Consider the following 18,916-nt stretch of genomic DNA (forward strand, 5'->3'; position numbering starts at 1 on the left):
GGAAAATACATATTAAGGGTGCAATTAGAAAACATAATGGAAGATCCGATTCTATGTGAAGACCAAGGTAGGCTTACTCAAAGAAGTGAAATTCAGGGACCTGAACGACCAGTAGATTGATCTGTTAATGACCAAAGGAGAAGAACGGCATATGCAAAGGCCCTAAGGAGGGAAAAATAGAAAGGAAATCAATTTTGGCTAGAGTGCAATGAATAAGAAAGGGAACAATATCCTAAAAGGCTCCAGCAGTAAGTAGAGGCCAGATGGTGCAGGCCTTGCATGCCACATATTTTCTTTGCTCCCGACTTGTGTAAGTAGAGGAACAGGGAAGGGAGGGAGAGTAAGCACACATTTTCATTTAAGAGTTTTGAACTCCTCCAGTATTTTTAGGATTGGCAAGTTCTGTTCCAATATTCAAGACTCTGGGTTCAGTAGAGAGCCTTTGAGGTCTTATGAAACAGAGGTGACAACAGATTAGATTAAGTCAGGTTAAATTGGATTAGAATAAATTAGATCACTCTGGCTGCTCAGTAGAGGACAGGATGTAGGGGCAAGAATTAAACTCCTTCAAGGAGGTCTTTGCAAGTTGTCTAGATGAGGTGGGATGGAATTGTGAATTAGGAGGCTAGCTAAGAAGGGGGCAAGCAGTGGGCAAGAATGGAATAGTAATGGACATGGATATGGGCAGTGAGGGAGGGAAAGATGTCAAGAATAGCATGTAGGGTTCTAATTGAGCACCTGAGTAGCTAGGAGTGCCATTTTCTGAGGGACCCATACCTTTATCTGCACAAACATAAGCTTCTGTCAAATCTACCAAGATTCAATCTGGACAAAGCTGTTGTCCATGCCACAGCCCTGTCTATTTAAGCTGAATAAATTCAGGGTTCAGGCATCTGTTCAATTGTTCATGGTAATAATCTAAAATATCATTATGCTCCCTCAAAATTACTCTCCTAGGGCAAAAGCAAAATGATTCACTGGAAAGCAAATGAAGAGCATAAGAATCTAACATCAAGCTATTGAAGAAATGAATACTTTATAAATTCTGGCCCTCTGAACCCAAGGTGCTCATTTATGCATTGCTGGAGGAAGAACATTCTGGTATAAACTTTGGATGATCTGCTGTTAACTTTGGGGGAAAAAACACCTCTCTCCAGCATTATGCACATGTCTGGAGGGTCTTCTTGCAAGTATCTTAAAGTGTGAGTCAAAGAATAGGCCACTCTGAGAATACATGGGGGTATTTAAACTCTGAGAGAAAAAGCTGCCTACTTTATTCTATGCAGCAGTTCTACATTTAGGAGGTGTCTTATTCTGAAACCATTCTAGAATATCAGATAATTAAAGGTATTATTTATCTTCAATGCTCTGATTTACAGGAGGAAACTGAAGCCTGACACAGTATCAATACCACAAGTCAGAAAAACCATGGCTGGGGCATAGGTGAGTCTCCACTGAGCACTGAACTCATGAGTCCACTTGATTCTTCAGCTCTACAACCTGAGCTACATTGTGATTCATGTAAGAGAGGACACTCTTGGTGATATGTGTGTGTGACCATAAGTTTGCTATGTCCATTTCTGCCAGTTGAGTCAGCCTCGTACACAGGCTAGCTTTTTTTTGCATTTGTTTTGCTTCTTAGTTTTATTTTTAAAGACAGAATAGAAAGGTGGAGGAGGGTATGGGTAGTGATAATCAACTAGGATTTTTAACTCAGCCCATACTGTCTGTCTGAAAGGATTCAGGACACTGCCTCCAACTCACCTTTCTAGTTTCATTTCCTGCTGACGTCCTACAGGTTTCTTATGCTCCCATCACTTTCCTGTACCCCATAAAGGCATTTTGTGCCCCCATCACATAGGCATTTCCACTTCTATGCTTTTGTTCAGGAAGCACTCCACCTGAAATGCCCACCCTGACTCACTCTTGGTTTCTCCTTCCTGCCTGCAAGGACCATCTCAACTTTTGCCTCCTGTAGGAGGCCATTCAGGACCCCAACATTCAGAGGTAATATTTTCCTTCTTTAAACCCCTTCCACCATTCTCAGGATCTACTCCATAGCACTTTATATTTGCTTGGCAGGAACTTTACTACCTGGCTTCTTGAAGGCAGACATGGTTTTACTCATCTTTGCTCAACTAACACTTATGTTTTATTGAAATGGACAAAACTCCATGATTCTGACATCTGAGAATCTTAGGAGGTCTATGTACATTACCCCTCAGGGCTCAGTATTTCTTCTCAAATTATTTCTTACCTTCTTGGGTACATATCAAATGAATCAGAAATGAAAGTGACCTCGAAGACCACTGAAGGACCACACTTGAAGCAAAAATTCTTCTACAGCAGTGTTTCTCAAACTTTAATGTATATTGGAATTACCTGAAGATCTTGTTAAAAGGCAGATTCTGATTCATTCAGTAGGTTCAGGGTGGGGCCCAAGAGCCTGCATTTCTTACCAGCTTCCAGGGGATGCCCATGCTGCTAGCCTGGGCATTATCCTTTGAGTCATAAGATTCCACAGAACTCTGAAGCTATGAATGATATAAAAAACTACTATTGTTTGAGTGCTTAGTGCTCTGGTGCATGCATTATCTCATACAATTCCACACCAGCCCTGTGAGATAGGTGTTACTACTACCTTATTTGATATGTAAATGTCACAGAGATCAAGGTCACATAGCTGGTAAGTGGTGGAGCCAGAAATGAATGAGCATGTTTGACTCCAATGACTCCCCTTGTCTCACCATTTTTCTTTTTCTATAACCATCTAATGAGGGAAGTTAACATCACTATTTGTAAGGGAGTAAGACTGAGACTAACTCCATGACTCCAGGCAGAAAGGACCTGGATTTCCTTATTCTGTCACATACATAATCTGCACAGAGACACAGAATATATGCTTATGTTCCAGAGGGTGGAGTCCTGAGAACTTGAGAATATCTGTATTCTATCCTACTTCTAAGTCCCCACAAAATCCTGGCAACTATTGACTGAGAGGCCATCTTCACCTAGCCACAGACTCTAGCTGGTATAGAGATGGCATTCCTACCACCTTCCCAGGACTTGACAGCCACATAGCTTAGCTATCAGTGTTTCTGAGACTCTTGGCAGTCAACAGCAGGGAATGAGGGAAGCCAAATCCAAGAGCTGGCTCTTGGGAAGGGGAGATCCTCAACTTGGATGACCAGTCGGTGCCAAAAATAGTGCCAGGAAGAGACTGTACTAGTCACAAATCTGCCTCTGGGGCCAACTTGAACCATGTTGGGTCGTGGCAAAAGCTCAGATCTGGCACTAGTATGCAACTGGAAAACAAGAGCACAACTCCGAGCTGCTAGATCTCTGGCTAGGCAAACCAACCTCTGGGAAAACAGAACTTGACCCTCTGTCCTCTACAAAGGAGGAGTTAAAGACTAAAAGCATTAAAGGCATCCTATGTGCCTCCCTCTTCTGCCTAAGTAGAAAAGGAGAGTTGGGCTGGCAGAAGCTTAGGAGTGAGGAATGTTTCCTGATCTCAGTGTACCAAAAAGACTTCTCTCTTGCCCCACTGCTGGAGCCTATGGGAGAGCTATCTGTACCCGAGTTATCTATGTCCTTCTTTTGAGGACAACATCCACATATGCTACAGGTAAGAGTTGATACTTCCCAAGGCAAGGAGACTTACAGTGCATCCTGACCCTCCTCTTCTGCCTCGTGCTAACTCTCTCCTCACATCAGCCCTGTATATTGTCCCAGTGGATTGGCCCAACACCCTATAAGGGCCAGTGGGAACAGGCCCATGAACAAGCATTAAACAGGGACACATATGGGCCAGCACTCAGCAAATGGCTTGATGGGTGGGGATGTTTGTGCCATCACTTACCCAGGTAGTGAGAGCTGGGTGACAACTTAGAAACCACATCACATATCAATGTGCCATTTCAACCCAAGCACTGCCATTAGAATGAAGTGAACCAAAGAAGGATGGGGAACTTGTGGACTGACTTCCTCAGGCCTTGGGTGGGTTTCCCAGGGGTAAACTGGGTATTCGTACCTTAGAGGTGGACTCTCAGGTGGCTCGGTAAGTGGGCCAAGGCCCCATGCTCCTCAGATGGAATTGCAAGGTTAAACTGCTGCCATAACTAATGTAGGTAGAGATAGGGTTCTGGGGCAGATTGAGGAGTGTCATAGCACCCTTTCTGCTTCCTGCGGGGTTACAGGTGTCCTTGTTGGAGGACCAATATGGGAAAAGGGGTAAGAAGGTTTCTAGACTTCCTGCCTTTAAGCAAAATGGCTGAGGTCACAAACAAAAGTATCCAACTGAGAAACTCTCAAAGGTATTGCACTGGGCCTTGTTTTGCCATATTTCCTTTTATTTTGTTTGAACAGCAGTTATGTTGAGCAATGGATTCACTGGGTAAGCATCGAATTCAACATTCATGCAGACCCATCTTTGTTTCCTATGCAATGAATTTTAACCAATTAGCCACAGGGTGAGGTCGACTCTAACAAAATCACACTACTGCCACATATTTTCCTAAGTGTAAGGCTTAGGGACATCCTGAAGCATGCAAACTACTGTTAGTAAATCTGAGCACACCGAGTCAATACCTTGTTCTCAATATTCAGCCATTAATCAGTAGTGAGCAGGCACAGAGTTAACAAAGGGAGCTGTCCCACATGTGTAGATCAGAACAATCGGTGGATGGCTTAGAGTTTTGGTGCCCTCAGCCCAGAACCTGAGTTCTCTGTTCTCTTCCCACTCCTTCCCGCCTACCCCTGGCCTATGGAGAGGTACAGGAAAGAATGCTCCCAGGTGGTACTGGCTTCTCAGAGGCTAATTTCAAGCAAGCCAGACCCTGCCTTCTCTCTCTCTTGCTTCATGGCTCACTGTTGCCATGGAGACCAGACGCCTTCTGAATTCTGCATTTTATCTAGAGTCCAGCCTTTGAACACCTTGATTTAGTCAAACCCACTCACTCCCCTGGCTCCCCAGAGTATGAAAATATCTAAGCTGGATTTCTTTAGCCAATGTCTCAGGGGTCTCTTTGCCACATCCACAGGGTGGTCTGAAGGATCTCACTTAAATCCTAGTGTGGGAATGGAAGCCTACAGTTTTGCAGAAGCCTATGCACCCATTCTTTCTCTTCCGAAAGAGGAGACCCAATTTCAAACCCTGTATCACATGTGGCCATGGCAAACAGACAAATGGGCTAGTGGGAGAGGTGAGCATAGGCCTAGGGGACACATGGGGCTTGGACCAGCAGTGGGGCTCAGAAAGGAGCTGAGGGAAAACACCAAGAAGGAAAGTGCTGGTTGGGATATCCATAGCCCATATGAACCTGAAGAAGCTGAAGCAGGTCTTCGACCTCAGTTTTAATTACTTCTTCCCTTTATGCAGCCAGCTACCCATTCCCATGGTTATCCCTTAGATCTTGTCATTACAAAAAGCTCCCACCACTTACAAAGACCACAAGGCTCTGGTCCTTCTTTTCCTTGCCATGCCCTCTTATTCCTGGTAGATCATTTACCAAAACTCATCACTGACTAACACTTGTATGTTTTCTGAATGTTAGACTCCATCTCTTCCTCTTCCTCTTCTCAGGGGGCAGGCACCCTGGGCCCAGCATCTTCTTCTGGACCACTGCTCTGCCTCCTTAGATTTGGGTGCTTGAGCAGGTGAGATGCCACCTCTGCAACTCCCCGTGCTTCTGAGACTTCTAAATAGGCATGTGGATGGTCACTTTTCCAGCTTTGATCTCAGCACCTGATCTGATCCCTCCACTTTGTAGCATTTACGCTCCTCCCTTATTTTCTCCTTCAGGCCCATGGAGAGTCTGGCCAGGCAGTGGGATTGGCCATATCCAGACTAGTACCCAGGGAGCATCATTGAGACGGATTAAAGACATTCTCTTCAGGATTTTCATATGGGGTCTGGGCAGCAACTTCTTTCAATCTGGCATTTTCTCCACCTTCCAGGTAATCTTAGAGGAAGTCCTAAGGCCTCTGCATGCCTTGAGGCTTTGCAGGTATCAGCTCAAAGAAGCAGTGTCTTCATTCCACTATGAGCACTAGAGATGGGTGAGAAAGATACTCTGAAATTGGACTGCCTGGGCCTTCTCAGACATCCTCACTAGGGTGACCAACTGTTCCCATTTACCCAGTGCTGAGGAGTTTCTAAGGACAGAGGCCCTTCTGTGCTAAAACTTCAACAGTCCTGGGAAAACTGGGGTGGTTTGTCACCCTAATCCTCACTCAGAATTGATGACCTTGCTTCTCAAAACACTGAGCAATGATCACATGTATCTACCTGGCATGCACCTGTGGCCATATACTCTGCCTTGCACCTTTGACTATAAGGCCAGCCCCTCCACCTGCTCTCATTATTAAGGATGTCACTTCTAAAATACCACCCCACCCCCTGCATATCAATTTTCCCTTAATTACTGGATCATTCCTATACAAATATGCTATAATTTCTCCCATCTTAAAAATAAACAAAAACTTCTCTTTACATCATACTCCCTTCCAGCTACTGCTCTCATCCTCTATCATCCTTCATATTAAGACTCTAAAGACTATACCTGCAGTCTCCTTTTCCTCTTCTTCCATTCTCTTATTTTAAAAATCTTTTCTACTTTATGTTATAGAACATTTCGAACAGCCCCAAATAGAGAGGCAAGCGTAATGAGCCCTCCTCTTCTCATCACTCAGTTTGCCCAGATCATACAGAAGCACATTCCAGACATTATCTGTTCTCTCCTGCATTCATCTCGACAGGCGTGTTGCCCAGCCACCTCAAACTGCAGTTGCTGAGCTCACTAATGACCTCCATGTTACTAGGTCACATCCAGTGGTCACTTCTAGGTTTCAGCTTATTGGACCTCTCTACACATCATAAGAGCAGATCATTCTCTCCCTTGGAAACACTCATTTGTTTTTCCACTTAATTTTCAAGACTCACACTGCCATGGTTTTCTTGTTCTCTGGCTGCCCACACTTGACTAGTCTCCTCTGTAGATCCTGCCTCATCTCTCCAACTTGTCCATGCTGGGGTACTCAATGGCTTCTTTCTGAAGCCTTTGCTCACCTGGAAAGTAACATTCACTTCCTAGCTGATCTCACCCAGTATCTTGGCTGGAAACTCCTACATTTATATCTCCAGCCAGGGCCTCTCCTCTGAGCTTAACATTTCCACATGGATGATTAATAAGCATCTAAAACTTACTATGAAGCCAGAGTGAATTCGCCTCATCCCCAACCTCTGCCTATACCCTGTTCCTCCTACAGACTTCCATCTTCCTAATCTCCAGGTCAAAAACATTTTGTTTTTCATCTCGAGCAGAGGGGAAACCAGATTCTGGGCCCAGTATGGTCAAGCCCCAGCCCCACTCTGACCTCAACCCCTACCACTCACACCCAGCTCCATTTCTTTTAGTCTCACAGTTGTCCCCATGCAAGCCAGGTGGGCAATGCATCACTGTTCCCTTGGCCTGGGAGACCCTTCCATAGGGTCCTTTACCTCTTTCAATCTTTGTTCATATATCACATTTTTCTGAAGTCTTCTGGATGCCCTTTTAACAACTTCGACTCCTCTCTCCATTTCCCTCTATCACTTTGCTCCATAGTTTTTAACTCCACCTTGACTTTCTTTCCTCCCTTCTTTTCTTCCTTCCTTCCTCCTTCCCTCCCTCCCTTCCTCCCTTCCTCTCTCCCTCTCCCTCCCTCCCTTTTTCTTTCTTTCTTTCTTTCTTTCTTTCTTTCTTTCTTTCTTTCTTTCTTTCTTTCTTTCTTTCTCCTTTTCCTTTTTTTCATTCATTTCTATCATCTATTACTGGCATGTAAATTTGTCTGCTGTATCCTCAGTACCTAGAACAGTGGCTGGCATGGAGCAGGTGCTCACCAAATGTGCTTACACAAAAATGAACGATTAGATGGGCAATAGTGTCTGTCTCCTACAAAGGGGCAATCACTTTGCAGTGCCTACCTTTTAGCAATGGCTTCAGAGATTCCTCTCTGGCTCTCTCTCTGGCTCTCTCTGACACACACACACACACACACACACACACACACACACACACACACTGGCTCCTAGAGTGATGTAAAGGACCTAGTGAACAATGGAAAATACCAGAAGGGTGGCAACAGGAACCAGTATATCACAATCACCCTGCAAACTGCTTAGGTGCATTTGCTGCCAATGCCCCATAAGGACTAAGGTCTGTGGTGTGGCTTGGGATGCACTAGTGGAGGTCATTGGAATTAACAATATTGATGTGTGGGGGCCTCTACCCGACTCAAAAAAAAGGAAAAAAAAAACTAGCCAGAGAGATTTTAAACAAACTGGCTAAAACGAATAGAGTCTCCGTAGCTGCAGACAGACCCTGTGAAATTATCAGAGGTGACTCCTTTTCTAGGAGGTCAGATGCTCTAATTTCTGGTCCCTCTACTTTTCATGACTTCCTGTCTTGCAAAATGTGTACCTCTAATAAAGACAGCCATTGGTTACTGAGTGCTCACCACTGTGTGGTTCCCACTGAACCACTACCAGTGAACTACCTCAGCTCTTTCTATCTTCAAGAGGCAGGATTTGCAGTGGTTGGGAGCATGCTCTTGAAAAACAGACATGGATTGGGAATGAAACAGTATTGTTTTATGTTGACCTGGGCAAGTTATTTAATTGCTCTAGTTTCAGTTTTTCCATCTGCAAAATAGTGAGAACAAGAACTTTCTGAAATTAGAAAAGTCCTCACTGAAGCTAGAGTACACGTCTATCTCCACATGCCTCTGGGGCTGTGAAATGGAACACGGGACTGGTGTCATCCAAGCTTCCAATGAAGGCTCCCAGTGTCATTTAGAATAAGACCCATCTATAGGTCTGCCTATAGGTACCACTTAGAGTTGGACTTGGTTTGCTCTGAAGGGAGAATGGAACTTGGCCCTTTTCCAAAGATCTAGGCTGTGTGGGAACTAAAGTGTCTCTGATATTAGAAGGGAATCTTCATTTCCAAAGCTCCCCAACCCCCTGCCACCTCCCCTGCCCACAGTCTCTTTGCTCGTGAAACTTTAATTATTATCTAACTAGGAAAATACATGCAATTTACATTCCTGGGAAGAGGAGGTTTTGGAGGCCTTTGGGTGGATGGGAATGGAGAAGATCTGATAAGGGCTATGGACATGGGGAGGGCAGGCTACGCATGCACAGGAGGGCTGGATGAGGCCACAGAAAATGTTAAGATGAGGGACATAATAAACAGTGGTCACGCCCAGGCAGCATAAGGCCTCTTGGATACGATAGGTGATAGTGACCTAGAAAACAGGTAGGGATACGGAAAGATCTTTATGTTGCTCTGATGGAGGTCTGGTAATTTGAAGGCAGCCTTACATTTATAGCCTGATAAATGCGTGATCTGGCTCCCTTGTGGCTCTGATTCCATCTCCTTCTACTCTTGGCCTCTTCTATTCTGCTGCATTCACACTGGCCTCCTTCCTACTTCTTGACATCACAAGAAAGCTACCCCAGAATCTTCCCTGTTACCTCTGCCTGGGATGTAGGTCTCTGCCCAATTATTCGCTTATCCAAGAGGGCTTCTCTGATAAGAACTCCCTGCCATAGAACTCCCTGCCCCCTTACCTGCTTTAGGTTTTCTCCTTACACTTGTCATCAAGAACTTATTTTGTCTGCTTCCCACAATGGCATGCGAGCTCCATAAGGACATATTTTGTTTTGTTTACTTCTAAATATTGCTTAGCACATAGCAGGCCTCATGAAATATTTGTCGAATGAATACATGAACCAAAAGACATATAGATATAGACATAGACATAGATATAGATATATGGAGAGAAGAAAGTGGCGGGGGGGTGGGGGAGAGAGACAGAGAGAGAGAGAGAGAGAGAGAGAGAGAGAGAGAGAGAGAGATGGAGGGAGGAAGACTGATTGATTGAACTGTCCGGTGTTTCAGAGTGAACCATTTACAAGGTGTAGGAGTAGGGTGGGAAAACACTGCAGTTGAGAAACCTTAGTAAGAGTTGTCATGCTCTGTGGGAAGGATCCAAATTCCTAGCTCTGCTCCATGGGTCATAGAAGCATGGTAGCCAGCTTCCAAAATGGCCCTTGATGATCCTTGGCACCTGATATTCACACCTCCGATTAGTTTCCCATTCTGTATGGAGCTGACTTGTGTAACCAATAGAATACTGTGAAAATTATGGTGTGTAACCAATAGGCTTGGTCATAAAAGACATTGTAGATGCTGTCTCTTTCTTGGATCACCCAGTCTGAGGAAGCCCCACCACTATGTTGTGAGGACAAACAGCCATAGAGAGAATGTCATAGGGAGTAACTGAGGCCACCAGCCAGCACCATGTGAGAGAACTATCTTAGAAGCAAGTCCTTCAGCCCCAGCCAAGCTATCAGATGATGCAGCCTTGCTGACATCTTGATTGTAACCTCATGAGACCCCAAGCCAGAAGCACCCAGCTCAACTGCTCCCAAATTCCTGATGTGCACAAAACTATGTGAGATAAATGTTTACTACTGTTTTGAAATGTTACTTTTAAGAGTGATTTGTTTCACTAAAATAGGTAATTATCACAAAGTGGATGACATGGAGACTGGCCATCCTGGGTTTGAGTTAATATGGGTTTGATTAGGATTGTGTCTTTCACTTGTTAACTGTGAAGCCCATTTCCCCTTCTGTTCCAAATTGATTCTGCAATTCTTATTAGCCACAAATGCCACCTGTATCCTCAATAAACTTTATTTAGACACAAATAGACACAACAGAAAATACATACACAGATACATACTTTTTTTCTATATAGGATAAACACACATCACATAGAGAATTTAAAAAGTAGGTGCATGGAATGTAAGAAAAATATTGCAAAGTTCCTTGTTCACTCACACTTAAAACAGACACATATTTCAGCAGAAGACAGGGATATACCATCCCTACAACAGAATTCACAGTTGGTCTATAACAGTACACAGGTGTTAGGAAGGTAATCGGAGGAGTTAGGGAGCCAGTTACTCTTGATATGACATAATGCTCACAATACTAGCAGGACTCTGTTTAAACAAAAGACAGAATCGAGGATTCCAAACCCCCTACACAGATGCTCTCCAAGCTGTCAGATAGGTCATAAAGCAGCTCAGTAGAAATGCCATGTTAGCTTTCACATTGCAGCTTGAAGATCTTCATAACCTCTACCTTTATGTCCACATCACAGAGAGTTTACATAGACACACTTAGGATGCTGAAACTCTCAACATGCATGCTGGCTTCAAAACTCACAGTATAGAACACTGACATCAGTTTATAAAATGTGACTTTAAAGAAAAAAAAAGGAATAATAGCCAAGAGGACAACAAGCATTTTGCAAATGTTGCCACATCCATTGGCAGTGTTTCCCACCACGCTGCCTGTGGTCCCCTCACACAGGGAGCCATTGGCATTTGTGTCCTTCTCCACACCATGGGTGGAGCAGGATGGATGTCTCTTGGAAGTCTATTATTGCCTTCTAAAGTCACACTTGTGACCTCCTGGTCACTCTTGTCTGAGCCATGCATGTCACCGGGACATGGTGCAATGAAACTGCCCTATTTATTCCTGTCCTGGATAAGCCTCTGGTCTCCAAACCATCTTCACATTTTGGATCAGGGATCCCTAGGCAACCTCTGTATTTTAGTAAAAAATGGTTTCCACTGTACCCTTCGTGTGTCCTCTTCCTAATGTGACAAATCCAGATGAGATGAAGTTATGGAGATCAGGTCCTCCACTTCGGTAAGCATCCTTCCCATAATGTCCTGCAAGAAGATGGGGCAGAATTACCCGGCGCATCCATGACAGCAACAAGACAAATGATGCAGTTTCAGCTCACCTAACAACGGTGTGGAACTTAATTTCAAGTCAGCAGCTAAATCAGAAGGCAGAAGCAGTCAAGGAAAAAATATATATACTAATTTCATAAATTTATATATAAATATATAATATATATTTTATAAATATATAAAGTATATATTTCTAATATTATATTTATATATAGTCAATAGTATATCAATATGTTAGAGATATATTACTGCACAACAAAGACTATGACTATATATACACATATATTATGAATATATATATACACACACATATATATACACACATATATACTATATGTACACACATATGTTATGAATATATACATGTACACGCACATATATAAACTGCAACAAAGAAGAAAGGTTTGGAAAGGTTATGCTGAAAGCACAGGCGGGGGAAAAGGGACACATGGCCTGATTTTGGCATTTCTGACTGAGCACATCAGAACATCAATCAATTTGTTCTTCCATCCATCCTTTTGTCTCAACTTCTTTCCTTCTCTTTCTTGCCTTATTCATTTGTTTTATTTCTTTCTGAAGCACAGAGGCATGGGTCTGATCAAGGCTTCTCTATGTACGTGTATATTTAAGAATGATACCACATCCTATGGAACTATAGCCTTGTGGCTCAGAAGAAACCCAACATCAGCTAAAGTTGAAAAGTAGAATGCTGGTTATAAAACACTGAAAAAAATATTTCTGTGCCTTCCTCTCTTGACTTTCTGCAATAAGATCATGTCTTTCGGCACCTGTGGAATGGTGTGAGGAAAAGGTTGAAGGCAGGTTAGGACCCTGGGAGGAGAAACTCAAAGAGAAAGAGGGTTAATCTTCTGTTCTGACATTAGAAATAAAATTTCACAAAAAGTTTGAAATATAGACATTGTAAAGAAAGAACTCTGTAAACGCTGTCCTGAGATATATACATATGAAAATGGAGAAAAGCTATTCTTTGTCATGTTGCCACAAAAGTGTATTAAAGACCATACTTACAATTATAACAATGTGAAGAACTACCTAAGATGTAATGTTAAGTTAAAAAATCAGCAGAAAATGCTATATTTAATATGCTTACAATGCAGGCAAAAATTCAAACCAGTACATTAAAATAAATATATACATATATTAAAAGAAAACATAGCCAATGCTGACAACTGTCTTTGGTTAGTTAAAACATGAGTCTCTTTTTTCCCTCTTGCTTTTCATTTTTTTCATTATTTCCCAAGTTTTTCTTTTTTCAATAATGAGTAATTTTTATAATATAAATAGGCAAAATTACATTTCTAATGGAAAAATGTACAATAAGTATAAAGACAACCCAAACCACATTTTTTTATTAGTGAGGCACCCTCTGCATTAGATCTCAAACCTGGGTATATGTCAGTATCATCTGAAAGCATTTAAAAACGGATGTCCAGACACTACTCCAGGGATTATGTTTCAGTTGGTCAGAGATCAGGTAATCCTATTTTTAAGATGCTCTCTAGGTAATTCTAATGTGCCACTGAGAAAGCAAACCATTGCCATAAAATAAGTAGAGAAACAACCTAAGGTCAGTTTATTCATGTGAGTTCAAACACCATTTGCTGGGACCCTCATGGGTGCCCAACACTACTCACTACTTACATTTTGAGCTCCAGCATTCTCCCTCAAAAGAGTGGAGTCTGGCTGGCTCTGTTCTGTCCTCCCAGATCAGTAGCTCTCAAACCTAAGTATGCATCAGAAAAAACAGGTGGGTGTGTTTAAACAGACTACTGTGCCCACTTTCAGAGTTTCAGATTCAAGGTTTTGTGTTTCTATCAAATTGTCTAGTGATGCTGATGATGCAGGGTCCAGGGACCAAACTCTAAGAACCATTGTCCTAGCGTATCAGGAGCATAAGAAAATTATACCACTGATTCTCTCATGCCCTCCACTCTGAAATAAATATCTCATTCCTCAAGGCACAAAGCTTTCCACAAGGAACTCTCTTGCTACAAAATACTGGGGTCACAAGAATTTTATAGAATAGAATTATTGGAGCTGAACTAAGAGCCTTCTGTCCATATCCCAAGCCATATCGCAGCTCCAGAAACCAGACTCTAGTTCTTGGATAAGTTTGTCTTCATCAGGGGATGAAGGAGAGAGGGACAAGGGAGTGTAATAGGGTACACTGCAAGCCCTAGGGAGAGGGGAGCCCTTGTCCTATAATGCAGTCACTTTCTCCCCATCCATCTCCCAAAAACAGAAGAGTAAGAAAAGGAAATAAGAATTCAGAACCCTCATAAATTTGGATCTCATTAATTCAGAACCTGTGATACATCCTGCAGAATGTGGACTGGTTTATTTTTGTGCTCCTCATAAATAAAATTTTTGATAAACAAATCAATACTGAGAAAGATGGAACATAAAACAGTGCCTGCGCTATTTACAGTCATTTTCATCTGTCAGCTGGAATGAGGCCCCTCAGGACTAAGCATTGCCCTAGTCCTTTGGGGCTATGCTTTCGGAAAGGAAGCTGAAATTTCCTGATCCCCTACTACATGTTACACAGAGAGACAGAGACTCTGAAAACACGACTTTTTTTTTGCATAATAACAGTGAACATTTTGTAGCATATGCAATTTACAAAGATCTTTCACATGTATTATTTACTTAAGATTTTAATCACTATTGCATGGTAAATTTTCTATTATTATTATTCCCCCATTTTATTGATGGAAAACTGAATCCAAAGTCCACAATCTTTCTATAATTCTTACCCTAGCAACCTGGCCCTCTGATCTGAATGAGTGCAGTTGTGACCCTTCTGAGACTTTAGCCAGGACCCAGTGGAAATGCTAAGCTAGAAATCTACTTGGTGATAAACAAGCTCATAGAAATTGGAGGTCAGAGGTATTGAATTTTAAGTACAAAGGTTTTGAATTGGGAAAAGGAAAGATATGCTAAGGGGCCAGGATCAAAAGCTATTATCAGGAATAAAGAACTTTATGGTCAGATCAGTTTGGAAAACTTTGATTAAATGAAATAAAATGTAAACATAAAAACCAAGTCTAGAAACTATTCGATGAGCACTCAACTCTTCATGAAGCCTTTATACTTTTCAAGGGCATCTCTTGGGTAATTTTTGAGAAAGCTGCCTGTGAGGCTGAATTAGAAAAGACAGAGTAGCAGTTTCAGCTTTTTCTCAAGCCATGGTCCTCAAATTTGAACACATCAGACTCACCTGAATGGCACACAGATACTGGGCCCCAGCCCTGGAATTCTTCATTTAGTAGGCCAGAGGTGAGGCATGATCATTTCCATTCTAACAAGTCCTCAAGTGATGCTGACGATAACCATAGGTCCAGGTACCACACTTTATAATAGTATGTTAAAGAGAACTATCAACAGGCCAGTCTTCGGCTGGATACACGTCAGTGCTTGGATGTCAAGTTCTAAAATGATTTACATCGTATGTTTCCTCCAAAGGAACAATCAGTTTAGCATGAACAAGGGCAGGCTGAAGATAACAATGATGGGTAAAAGTAAAGCCCTACACAGTTAAAAGAAAGGGATTCAATGCCCCTTCTTTGCCTTGGTGATGTGTAGTTCATCAGTTGATGATGTGAACAATATAAATGGGTCATAGAATTCTTTTTGCCCTTCTTGTCTGGCAGCCACTAACCCAAATTTATACCTTCCTGCCCATCATTGAGGCAGGAAGCCAAAGGAGTATAAACATTGCTCAAATTGCATTTCCAGAGAAACAACCATATATCCAGCAGAGTTCCAGAAAGATGTAAGCCAAGAGCTCTATGAAAACCCCTGTTAAGTATCAAGAGCATGACAAATACACAGTCCCTGACCAGGAATAAGGGTGATATCAGGCTGCAGAATGTGCCTACCACCACCTGCTGAACTGAACTATGCAAAGCAGCATTTGGATGACTTCTCTACCTCCAATTCGGCGGCTGCCCTCTCACCATAGCTATCATCTGGAAGTCATAGGACGACAATCCCTAGGTGCGAGGCAAATGAGAGGTAAAGTGAAGTCTGAGGCTGGGTCCTGAGTAACTGAGGGAAATTTTCTGTGTAAAGAGATTTGCTGCAAGAAACAAGAGGTAATATCTGACTGGTGCTCTCAATAAGATTTAAGAGAACTCAGCATCTGTGAAATTAGATTAACAGCCACGGGAGACAAACAAACTAATCAGGAGAGTTTGCCTAAGCTGCAAATATGGACAACAGAGTGGATATTGAGGAAAATTGGTGAAGAAAATTCCAATGAGAAAGATACACTGGGTACTTAGTGGAGGGACAAAGAAATCAAAACAATGGGAAAAAAGAAGAGACAGAGAGGACAACTCTAGAAGCTACTATCTAGTTCAAACAATATTCCCAGAAGAGAGATAGAAAGCATAATTCAGAAGTGATAATTAAAATTTATTTTTTTCTAACTAGATGGCTACTTTAGTCTTTTCATAAAAAAAAAAATCAAGTGTCAAACTATATATTAGAAAGGACCTATATCTAGATATACTCTGGTGAAATGGCATTAAAATATTAAGGAAAAAAGTCATCTTCATAAAACACTGAACCTATAGAAAGTGAAACCACCTTTAAGGAATTTTGAGAATTTTATTTCCATAGAGGCAGGAAGTATACTGGTTGAAGAAAACATACTCTGGAACCTGGCTGACGAAATTCAAACCTATCCATGCATCTGTTTCTCCAAATGCAAAAGGGTAACAATAATAATACCCATGTCTAGGTTGTTGAGAAGATTAAATGAGTATATATATGTATGTATGCGTGTATCTGTGTATGTGTGTATATATATATTATGTGTATATATATAATGTATGTGTGTGTATGTCATTTACAATAATACTACTAAATGCTATTTAAGGGTTTGCTAATATTTTTGAGTACAGATGAGATTTTCTTATTCCATTCCTCTAAAACTCATTAAAAATAATGAAAAGAAGAAAGAATTGAAAATCTTTCTTTAGAAAAAAGATAGCAGATATTTCACTTAATAGAGGTAAAACAATTTGGAATACACACACACACACACACACACACACACACAAATGCAATTCAAGGACTAGAGACCTAAATATGAAAAATCAAACTTTAAACCTGTTACAAAATATTGGGGAATATGTTAATGATCTCAAAGCTGAGAAAGGTTTTTAAACAAGGATCAAAATTCACTGACTAAAGAGGAAACAACTGAAAACTTGTGAACTATGATATATCGGCAATCATACAACTATAAGTCAAACACTAGAAACATATTTACATTAATGTCCTGGACACATAAATAATTTCAAATTCATAAGAAAGTAAAACAACCCAAAAGAAAATATAGGCAGAAGAAATAATAGGCAAGTCACAGAAGAGAAAACCCAAGGACTAATACATATAAAGTGGTGTTCAATCTCTCAAGTAATCAGGAAAGTCAAATTACAACTGTAATGATACAGTTCGCACCCAGTAGACTGGCAAAAATGAAAATGCCAGAGACTGCCACCACAGATAGGCAGAAACAAGAACTCTTGCACACTTCTGGTGGGAGTGTAAATTGGTACAAGTGCTTTGTAAAGAACTTTGGCAAAAGCCAATAAGTTGAAGATGGATATATCATAAAATTGGCAATTGCACTTTTAGGTATATGCCCTAGAAGAATCCTCACTTATATGCATAAGGAGATATGCACAAGCATATTAATATGTAATATTGTTCATAATAAAGACAAACTTGGAGGAAAAAACCTATATTTCTACTAAGAGAAAAATAATAAATAGTAGTATACTCATATAATGTAATCCTATACAACGGTGCAAATGAAATGAACCAGAACTCTCAGCATCAACATGGATGAGTCACGGTTATAGTGTTGAGTACACTAAAAAAACTGAAGAAAAACAGGATGACATCATATATAGAGAGTTTTAAAACATGCAATACAACACTATATTGTTTAAGAATACGTGTATATACAGTGTTATACAATATGAGGAAATTCAGGGAAATGATAAATACTGACCAGGAAAACAGATTCTTCTGGAGGTAGAAAGGGAAATGTAATTGAGGAAGGGTATATGAGGTGTGTCTGTATTTTATCTCCTATGCTGGGTAGTTGGGGAGATGTTTGACTGTTAAATAATTATTTTATTTTGTTTAATGGTAGAGAGACAGACAGTCCAAGATAATGGATAAATAGATAGATGATGGATGGATGGATGGATGGATGGATGGATGGCTAAATTAGATATATGATAGGTAGATATATAGATGAATAAACTGATATATATATATGATAGGTAGGTCATTAGTTAGCTAGTTAGTTTTTGGTTAAGTAACTGTTACCCAAGGATTTCATCCACTGTCAAATTATCCTCCAACAATAGAGGAAACAAAGAGTCTCCAGTTTTTAAGAACTCAGAAACCAAAATACCTCACAAGTTCTCACTGAGGGGGAGAAAAAGCTAACTGATGATATCTGCCAAGCAAGAAGTAAAATTATATAATTTCTAAAATCATGGATTATTTATTTATAATCTTTAAGCACTACACAAACTCATTTATTAAGACTAGGAAATTAGATTACACATTTTTAACATTTAACAAATTGTCTTTATCGACAGAAATACAGTTGAGTGATACTGAAGTTGCCCTGGAAAATCTTGTCTGCAAATAGGTCAATAAAAGCACACTATTTTGATGAAATGAAACAAAAAAGTAGCTTCAGTGATAGTGGGGACAACTCTCCATTTTCCGAGACCGCTTGAAATGCAAAACATGCAATCAGAACAGATAGGATGCTGCCATCTCTGAAAAGCTGATAGAGAGCTGAAATAGTGCTGGGGGCCTGCTATGCAATTGCTTCACTGCCAAATTTCTCTATGAAAAAGTATATTACAGACAACAATCAAAACACTTTAAACTCTAGGAAAATATTTTCAATACATGTGAGAAAGGAGTTTTCCCTTTGTTTACAAAAAAGTCGATCATATTAATAATAATAAAACACTAGAAAAATGCATAAGAAATATGAACAGGTAATTATACCCCTCAAAAAAAAAAGAAAAAATATTT

General features: G+C 40.9%; 1 protein-coding gene across 2 annotated transcripts in view; it reads right to left on the reverse strand.

The window, feature by feature from the left end:
* The window catches only part of LOC107517402 (protein shisa-6), a 597,831-nt gene that overhangs the window by 460,158 nt on the left and 118,757 nt on the right, over nucleotides 1–18,916 (reverse strand). For both annotated transcript variants that reach the window (XM_036223917.1, XM_036223918.1), the window contains exon 3: nucleotides 11,696–11,791. In XM_036223917.1, the coding sequence (XP_036079810.1) occupies nucleotides 11,696–11,791 (96 nt within the window). The remainder of the gene's footprint in view (nucleotides 1–11,695; nucleotides 11,792–18,916) is intronic.

Source organism: Rousettus aegyptiacus, unplaced genomic scaffold, assembly GCF_014176215.1.
Source record: "Rousettus aegyptiacus isolate mRouAeg1 unplaced genomic scaffold, mRouAeg1.p scaffold_m13_p_6, whole genome shotgun sequence".
NCBI lineage: Eukaryota > Metazoa > Chordata > Mammalia > Chiroptera > Pteropodidae > Rousettus > Rousettus aegyptiacus.